Below are 10005 nucleotides of genomic sequence, written 5' to 3'. Positions count from 1 at the left end.
CAGGCATGTTTCACTTCAAGTGGTCTACTTAATTTCACGCTATGTTGCTAATTAGCTAACATACTGCACTTACCGAACCTATTGATGCAGTGAGAACATTCGGTTAGCTACTTTGCAAAACATGAAGTTAACTGTGTGCGGTACTGTACTAAAGTCATTACCTTGAATAAACATCCAAGTACTACCCTTCATTTAGTTAACTGAATTGGAATTAACTGGTGAGGAAACATCAAATAAATGTGTTGTTTCCGTCGGTTAGTGAAATGCCAGCTGGTTAGCATGCTGCTAGCTCCATCTGAGTAAGCGTGTTGGATGCTGCATGTTGTGTATCACAAAAAAACAGCACATTTTTACAGCTTTATTTCAAAGGTTCAAAAACGAAACCACGGAAAATGTGCTCAGGTGCACACAACCCACATGATAGGAAAGGAAGTAGAAAAGAATGAGGATGAAACTGAACAGAAATGGGGTGTTCTAGAGTCAGTGGTCCAAGAAAGCACTTCAACCAAGAGGTCTGATTGAGATCGGCACACGGAAAATCCTTGCCAGGCTGCATTGCCATTGGAGAATGTTGATTACGCCAACAGGGTGTTTTTCTTTTGTTTTTTAACCCTTTGTCACAGTTTAAGACTACCAAATTATAGGTGTACCAAACTACTGCTTGGTGGAAACCAGGCTTGAATGTCCCTCAGATTCTTCAGAGAACAAACCAAAGTAGCATGTTTTGTCTTCCACTGTTAATGATTGTCATGCCAAAAGATCCGCAATGTGGTTCCACTTGGGTACACTTGGCTGGCTGTGCCTTGGCCTTAAGCGGCTTTGAGGGGGGGTGCGGAATCAAGGATGAGGGGGTTCTGGGCAATCTGGACTGGAACCAAGGCACTTGAAAATGGGATGTCCCTTCAATTTCCTGCTCTAATTCCTGAATATAAAACAGAACAAAAGTCATCTGGTTCATCCACTGTAAGTCTTCCAGGCCACCAAATGATCATGTGGTATCTGAAAGAAGATAAGAGATGAGTCAGTGCAAAACAGTGGAGGAGCCCAACTTTACACAGGAAGTGAAGTCGACAGAAAAGATGGGAGTTGACACCCAGCAAGAAAAGTGCAGAGGTACTGAAGATGGATGTTTTTTTTTTTTTTACCCAGGAAGTAAGGTAAACTCTTGATACCCAGGAAAATGAGGGAAATTGGCACCAAACAATCACCTTTGCTACCAGTAAAGTATGCTCGGCTGGTACCTAGGAACCAAGGCAAGGTTCCTCAACTTACCAAGAAAAAAAAAGGAGTGTGTTGAAGCTCTATTCCTCAATGGAGACGTCTGGAACTAGGTGACCATTCAGCGCTGCCTCCAACGGTGTTTCCTGAACACAGTCTTCAGTCTATGCACTAGAAAAACAAATGTGTTGTTTAATTAAAGTATGGACTGCGTGTTCCACCTCACCATTGTAGATCCCAGCTTCATCTGACATGACGGTATGCTGCTCTCTTGCGAGGGACATTTCAAATTGGCGTCCTGGGGGGAAAAAAAATAGCATCCAAGCATTCTAACAATCACCGTAGACAGAATGCAAAGTGTGGTACGCACCTCTTGGATTTCAACAAGCTGCTCTCCTGATTTTGTTTCTACTTGAACAGCAACATGTTCTGCTTCAGCCTTTGGTTCTGGTTGAGGTATGCAAGCAACGACCTCTGGTTCTGATTTCGGTCCAAGGACAACCTCCTGCGCTGGCTCAACTGCTTCAGCAACGGGTTCTGGGTCGAGGGAGCAGCCAACGACCCGTTCCGCCACCAGTTGAAGTGTCTGTTCTTCTCCAGCAACTGGTTCTGCTTCAGGGATCCCCTGGGGTTCCATTTGTCCTGGTACATTTGCAACAGAAGGTTCTACCGAGTCCGAATCACAGGCGCAACTGACCAGTTTTGGTAGACTGGTGGCAACCTGCTCTATCGACTCTGATTCCACCTTAATGGCCAGTTCTGCTTCAACTAGTGGTTGTGCGTCGAAGGTGCAACAGATGACCTCCTCTACCATCTTTTGGGTCGCCACCTGTTCTGGTTTTCGTTCTAGCTCTGGTAAACTGGGCGCAACCTGCTCTACCAAATCTGGTTTTACCTTAAGGGCCAGTTCTGCGTTAATGACTTTTTCTCGGTCGAAGGTGCAACTGACCGTCTCTGGCACACGGGCAACGATCAGCTCTGCAAATTGTGATTCCATCTGAACAGCTGGTTCTGCTTTAATTACTGTTTCAGATTTGAACGTGCAACTGACCATTTGTGGTACACTAGCTCCAACCTGCTCTACAAGTTTTGGTTCCGCTTTAGCGGCCGGTTCTGTTTCAGTGACCGGTTGTGGGTTGATTGTGCCACAGACCAATTCTGGTACACTAGTGACAACTTGCTCTCCTGGCTTTATTTCTTCAGTTTTGGTTTCTGGTTCTGGTGCATTGGAGACCACTTCTTGCATTGATTTGGGTTCAACTTCCTGTCCTGCAGCTGGTTCTGGTTCAGCTGCAGTGGCGGAAAGGGGCTCACTTGCATCTGCCAAAGGTTCCGGTGCCAAGACTTTGGGCTTGACCTGTAGAGAAGAGGCCAAATGTGAGTAATGCAGCCCAGAATTGTTTTTCAAATGAGAACCAAACCTCTGATCACCTTCCCAGCCACCCTGCAAAAATACTTCACTAACCCTGCATTGTGGCCATGTGTGTTTGGTCAGATTGGTACAAAAGAAGGTTCATTACCAGGGAAGTAGACGGGTACCAAAAAAAATCTGTTTGTTACCTGAAGAGTAAGGTAGACAGACACCAAAGAGGAAGGTTGTTAACTGGGAAGTATGAAGGATGTTTTTTGGTTTTTTTTTTTACACAGGAAGTATTGTAAACCAAAGAATGTTGTTATCCAGGAAATAAAGTAGACCAAAGAAGGAAGTTGATTACCCCAAATGTAAAAATTTGCGTTTTTATGTAGAAAGTAGAGTAGACCAATTAGACCAACAGAGGGAGGTTGTTTTCCAAGAGGTAAATTAGGTCTTGACACCCAGGAAGTAGAGCAAAGTCAGATACACGGGCTCCAAACATAGGATGTGTAACCCAGGGAGTAAAGTAGACCAAAGAAGGACAGTTTTTACACAGGGAGTAGCACAGGCCAAAGAAGGAAGGTTGTCCCATAGGAAACCAGCACCAAGGAAGAGAAGTGTTACCTAAGAAGCAACCCCCCCCCCCCCCGATCCCAACCCCCTCCAACATTCCCCCGGCCGTGGTGTTTTGAGTGTTTTAGGCCACATGAATAATTGCAAGCATCCCACAGTGTGATATTCAATAATTCATCCATTTAATGGCATCCATCTTTAATTTAGACTAGTGAAGCTTCACATCCCCAAATGGAGGCCGGAAAAAACCTACAGGAGCAAACGTAGACGTATACAATAGTAGGAAGAAAGTCAATATGGTGGGAACATGCACGCACACAGAAGGATAAGGACTGTGAAAGAAAAAGAAAACCGCTTTATATATACACACACACACACATATATATATATGTATATGTATATCATATATATATATATTCGTATATATATATATATATATATATATATATATCGTATATATCTTGCCTGACTTGCTGGTTGTTGTTCTGGGGTTGCTTCTCCAGGCTCCTTGTCAGTGGGGGCTGGTTCCAGGACGGCCGGTGTAACCTGGGCCGGTGCTTCCTTCACCACTTCAGGTTGGACCTTGGCGCTCCCTTTGGTCTTCTTCTTTGGCTCTTTGGGGGTGATTGCGGGCGAGGCTTTTGTGTGCGAGCCGCAGCTGTTGTGCTCCTGCAGCGCTCGCCGCAGCGCCTGCTGGATATGGAACAACAAACGTGAAATGAATGTGATGTTTACAAAAGCAAAAACCTGTACGGTAGCTTTGTAGATGACTAAATCGTCGATGATATTCGGACAGACGAATTTTAGGTTTGCCGGAGACTCTTAACAGTTTAAGATGTTTACAAAAGTATACGTTAGCTTTGCCGAACATAAAATATACAATGTTGGCAAATACATACATCGGGTTTGTCTTAGCCTCTAAATGATTTATGACCTTTAATAGAAAAATACATTCGTTCGCTTAGTCTGAGACTCTTTAATTCTCACTGTTTACAAATGGACATACTCTAGCTTTGTCTAAGACTAAAAATGTCTATGATCTTTTCAAAAATATGAACATAAGCTATGCGTCTGACTGAATCTTCAACAATAATCTTTGACAGTGTATACAGAAATGTGTTTTAGGTATATCAGCGTTTACGATATTTACGAAAAGACATGTTATTTTTGTCGACAACTAAGTACCATACTTACTAGGGGTGTTCATCTCTCCAAGAAAAGACGATTAGATGCGTACCTCAATACCTGGGTTGCGATACGATTCAAGAACGATTCGATTTTTAAATTGAAAGATTAGATTCGGTTCGATTCAGTGGGATTACGATTTGATTTGTTGCAGTGCGGCTCAGTTCGTGAGGGTGTGACGCAATGAGCTTCTTGTCATTTGAATTAACATATAGGTAGTGTAAATGTTTTAACTTATCCCTGCATTAAAAGACAATTTGATACCTTTCGCAACGTATTTTAAAGTGGACTGATCAGGTTCAATGTGCTCACATTTTTTAATCAAAACTGATTTTTTGATTCAAATCAGTCTTTGTTACGCACTTAATATTTACACACGTGTACGTTCACATTGCTTAACACTAACACTTGTCTGTTTACACAAAAGTGTTTCAGGTTAATCAGACCAAATTGTTTACAATTTTTACAAAAACATGCACGCTGGCTTTGTTGAAAGCAACCCTTTCTGTTTATAAAAATGTGCGTTGGGTGCGTCAAACATTCCATATTGTGTGAGTCCTATAAAATTGTTTGTTCGCTGTGCCAATGACTAAAGTGTCTACAATTTTGCCCCCCAAAATAGTCGTTTTGGTCAGACTTTTTAAATTTGAGGTTAACTGAATTGTCTTTGTTTACAAAAAATAATTTAGCTTGGAAGACTCCAAATTGTATTTCCAAAAGACCACGTGTTCATCGTACGGCGGGCTAGACGTCACATCGCCCCCTGTAGTTCTGCGCCGGTTAGCCAGCATGGACCCAACAAAAACATCAACAACGCTCACCGGTTACATAACTGGAACAACACCAGCGATCAGAACCCGAAGCGTCCTGACAGCTGCGGTGAGCGTGAAAGTGCGGCCGTCAGCAGAAGCCTCTTAGACGAGAGCCAGCCAGGCTAATCGCATCACCGCCGCATGCTAGTCATCATACAATTGCTGGCGGGAAAATGCTTTTGTTAGTGGCGGCAGCCATCAAAACAAAACCCTTGCTCACCAAAACATACAAACGTCGGTAGACGACTCAAAATGGGTCACGGTGTACGACTCCAAGCTGTCTTTAATATTCATTCAAATGTACTTTAGGTTTGTAAGTGACTTTAAACGGGTTATAAAAAATAAAAAAAAGACACTAAACTTATTCCCATGATTACAAAAAGACATACGTTGCTTTGTTCATGACTTAATTGTTAATGTTTACAAAAACTAGCTGTGTTGAAGACTAACTTGGCTATGCACACATTAGTTTTAGATAAGACAAAGACAAAAAATGTATTTGGTGTTTACAAAAACACGTACATTAGCTTTGTCAGTATTCCAAAATTATCTTTGTTAAAACAATGTGCGTTAAGCTTTTTGAAGACTAAATTCACATTGCTTACAATTCACGTAACCTTTGTGGAAGAAAAAATTATTTAGATGTTTACAAAAACGTTAGTTTAGCAAAGTCTCTAAATTGTCATTGTTTACAAATCGTCGCTGTCCTGTGAAAAACACTTATGTCTATTTTTTTTCTTTTTTTTATCGTTTCGTCAATGGGGTTTGCGCGTTAGGACATCCCATTGATTTGAAAAATGTTTTAAAAATGGACATACGTATGTGTTTTTCACAGGAGAGCAACGAAATGCATGCTAGGTTGACTGAAGATTTCCAATGTTTACAAAAACACTTATGTAAGCTTTGTCAAAGTCTTCAAAATGTTTGTGTCTTTACAAAAAAAGCATTTTTGGTTTGTTGGAGACTAAATATAGTTTACAATGTTCAACAACATATACTTTAACTGTGTGGAAGACTAAATTGTTTGTCCATAAAAACATTTGCAAGCCTTGGCGAAGACTAAATTGTTTACGATGTTGACAAAAACATGTATGTTAGCTTTAGCGAAGTTTCCAAATTTTTGCGTACCAAACATATACGCCTTGTTCATTGACAACTCAAATCATTTACGTTTGCAAAAACACGTACGTAAGCTTTGTAAAAGTCTCCAAATTGTCCGTAATGTTTACAATAAATGTACGTTCGGATTGTTGGAGACAATTTTTAGACAAAGAGTTTTCGATGTTTACCAGCACATACTTGGTTTGTTGCAGACTAAATTGTTCAGATGTTTACAAAAACCCGATGCTAGCTTTGTCCATTGTCCAAGTCTCAAAATTTTCTTAGTTTACAAAATATTTATAGAAGGTTTTTGGAAGACAATGCTTACAAAAGACATAGGCTGCACAAGGTTTTTTGAAGACCCACTTTTCTTTGTTTACACAAAATGTACGTTGGGTTCCTCAAAGACTCGATCGTTTCTGATGTTTCCAACACACGTACGTTAGTTTAGGTTAAGACTCTAAATTGCTTTTGTTTAATGCTTTTTTTTTTTTTTTTTGGTGGCACCCATCAAAAACAACGCTCCCCCCGTCCTCCGCCAAACGTCCAAACATGGCGTCAGGTAGCGGCTGATAACGTGGGCTGACTTCATGACTCTTTTAGCCAGCGTTATCAGCCCCACTGTTGTAGTAGTAGAAGATGTTGTGCAGACGTCCATTTGAGACATTCCGTTTGGACACGCCACCATATTTGGTCGCGTGCACCACGGGAGAAGGCAAAGGGGAAGTTTGTGGTCGAAAATATTGGGACAGCCGCAGGAGTCACAAAGTCCCCTTGTTGGACTAACCAAATTACGTACATGATTTACATGACAAAAATGTCTCCCTTTTTTTTAAATATATATATATATATATATATATATATATATATATATATATATATACACTTGAAGAAACACGTAAACTGTTCCAAAGTGTCTAAATTGTGTTTGATGTTTATGAAAATAAATGTTAGGTTCCATGAAGGCTGCAGATATTCTTTAATGGTCACAGAAAAGTCAGTTGTTTGCAATTTTTGAAAAACACATACTGCACGTTTGCCAGCTTTAAATCGAATTTGTCAAAGACTCTAAATTTTGCTTGATGTTTACAATAATCAGTTCTCTAGCTTTGTTCATTTCTCTAAATTGGCTTAAATGTTGACAAAAATGTTCGGACAGACGCGAGATTGTTTGATGTTTACAAAACCACGTACCTTAGCTTTGTTGAAAACTTTATAGTCTTTCATTTTTTTTAAATGTGCATTAAGTTTGTCAGAAACTTGAATTAGTTTTTATTCAAAAACGTAGATTAGTACTTTGCTCTTAAAAAAAAAATACTACTTGCATATATGAACAATTGTTGACGACTCCCAAGTTGTCTTGAATTTGTGCTAAAACGTATGCAAGGTTTGTGAAAGACTAAATTGTCTTTGTTTTGAAAACCTTTATTGGGTTTGCTGGCGGGTCTGGATTGTTTACGAAAATAATGACGTTAGATTTGTCAATGACCTTATTGCTTACGATGTTTACAAAAACGTGTTCGAAATTTGTTGAAGATGAAATTATCTCGAAAACTTATGAAAATGTATGTCAGGTTTGTCCGACTTTAATGTTTTTAATCATATACGTTCCCTTCATTGACAACACTAAATAGCGTGTAACGTTTAAAAAAAAAAAAAAAACGTTAGGTTTGTCAAAGTCTGGAAATTGTTTGCGATGCTGACCAAAACATTTTTTGGATTCATTAAGACTAAAATCTCTTTGTTTATTCCAAATGTATGTTAGCTTTGTCTGTTGTAAATGTTTACAAAAATCTACTTTAATTTCATTGACAACACAAACGAGTGTGTAACGTTGACAAAAAATGATCTTTGGGCATTCCACATCCTAAACTCCTCCCACAAAACTTTCCCCCCACCCAACGTTCATCCATTTTTCATCACGGTCGATTGCTGTTGTCTGATTTGGCGCCATGACTCAGCGTGGAAGCTCTCGTATGGCAGGAATTCACATGGGGTTTAGGGGGGGGGTGGCGGGGGGAAAAAAAACATTCCCCAGCCAGCCTCCTGAATGTCAGGCTATTTCAACCTCACATAAAATCTCCACTTAATCCAGCACTTTTTGTTTTTTCTCCAAGCTCAAATTAGAAACGCTTGCCTTCTTCCTGAAACGTGCCCCTTAACAATAAAGTACCTTTATTATATTCACACGGGTGCTAATGTTTTGGGGGATTTATTGAAGTTGTTCATTCTTGAATTGCATTTTTAAAACGATATATTTTTTAATTAAAATTCTCAAAAACTAAACTATGACTATGCATGCATCCGCTTTATAAGGAAAAGATGCTTGTCTTCCGTCCCTGATGCGTACCTGTCACCTGTCAACGACGCTAAGCTTTGTGAAAGTCGACCGAAGTTTGCAGTCGGAATCGCTAACGGAGTCTCCGGATTAGAGCCGAAATGGGCAAGATGAGTTTTTTCATTTTTTTTTTTTTTCCCCCGTACAAAAAATATACGGCGTACACAATTTGAAATGATCAAAAAACGTATAAAATACGGGCAAAACGTATACGTTGACAGGTATGCTGATGTCAGTGTGACATGACACTTTTCGACACAAATGTGGGCGTTCAAAAATCTGCTTCAAAACATCAGAAACAAGATGAAAATGACAACGGAGTCAGAATATTTCCTGCACACATCATTTTTATATCCAGAACTACCAAATCAGTGTCAGGACCATTCCAGATAGGACCTTCAATCCGACACTTACCCCCCCCCCCCCCCCGAGTCCTCGATAGAATCACTTGGTTACTTGGTTCAAAGTGCCTACTTGAAGAAGACGGTGCTGATGTTGATTTTTGAGAGTGTTTTATGTGGCGGCGTGCAGCTCACTCACCACTCTCCTCATGCGACGCTGGTTCTTCTTCCTCTTGCTGGGCATGTTGGCGTGTGAGGATCACTGATGATGATGATGATGATGGAAATGAGAGATGGAGTGACTGGAGCGCCTGAGAGAGCAGACTCTTTATACAACGCCCACTTCCCCCCCTACTCCCCCATACGCCCCCGTTTCCACACACACACACACATTTGAGCCCTATGTATGTGTGTGCGTATTTGTGAAAGTGACACACTCCTCTTTTTAGGACCGTGGACACCCGTGGCAACAACAAAGTGTGTGTTAAAGCATTTAATTGTATTCCGAAAACACATATGTGAGGCTCATTGAAGACTAAAAAAAAATCCGATTTAATGAAAAAACTTAGGTTAGTTGAAGACTCTAAATGGTCTGTTTCCTAAAACGTACATCAAGTGCGTTGACTGCGTTGATTTCATTTGGTGGTTACGTAAAATAAAGTACCTTAGGTTTGTTGAAGAATTGTGTTGGATGGTTCTGAAAACATACGCTGGGCTCACCGACAACTAAATTGTCGTCGTTTTTCTGAAAACATACGTAGGGCTTCTCAAAGCGCGAATTGCCTGCTACGGAAACGGACATGATTTTTGTCCAAGTCAAAATTGAATGCCATGTTTATCGACGACTAAATGGTCTTTTCCAAAAACATGTACGTTATCTTTATAGACAATGACAATATTGAGGTCTTTGCAACAGAATAGACGATGGTAGTTACCACTCCGTTTTTTTTTTACATTCAAAATAGTGCTTCTCTTACACTGACACTTTATTTTTACATCTTCAATTGAAACAGTAAAGCTGAATAAACTGTGGCCTGTGTGAAAGCCACGTGTGTAAGCTCTCCAATTCTTTTGGAATGATGT

At 40.3% G+C, this 10005-nt stretch overlaps 1 protein-coding gene across 1 annotated transcript; it reads right to left on the bottom strand.

Moving 5' to 3' along the window:
* Positions 1–344: 344 nt before the first annotated feature.
* On the bottom strand, positions 345–9265 carry LOC147146793 (uncharacterized). Its single transcript, XM_086030434.1, has 6 exons — positions 9122–9265; positions 3611–3838; positions 1589–2575; positions 1445–1516; positions 1273–1364; positions 345–999 (listed from the first exon to the last, which is right to left on the bottom strand). The coding sequence occupies exons 1-5, from the start codon at positions 9164–9166 to the stop codon at positions 1302–1304; spliced, it is 1395 nt and encodes a 464-aa protein (XP_085886560.1). The 5' UTR covers positions 9167–9265; the 3' UTR covers positions 345–999; positions 1273–1301.
* Between the last annotated feature and the right edge of the window lie 740 nt (positions 9266–10005).

This window comes from Filicampus tigris, chromosome 5 (genome assembly GCF_054856515.1).
Source record: "Filicampus tigris isolate MCC_2025a chromosome 5, RoL_Ftig_1.0, whole genome shotgun sequence".
Classification (NCBI taxonomy): domain Eukaryota; kingdom Metazoa; phylum Chordata; class Actinopteri; order Syngnathiformes; family Syngnathidae; genus Filicampus; species Filicampus tigris.
The sequence above is the reverse complement of the archived record's forward strand: the minus strand, read 5'-3'. Positions and strand labels throughout refer to the sequence as shown.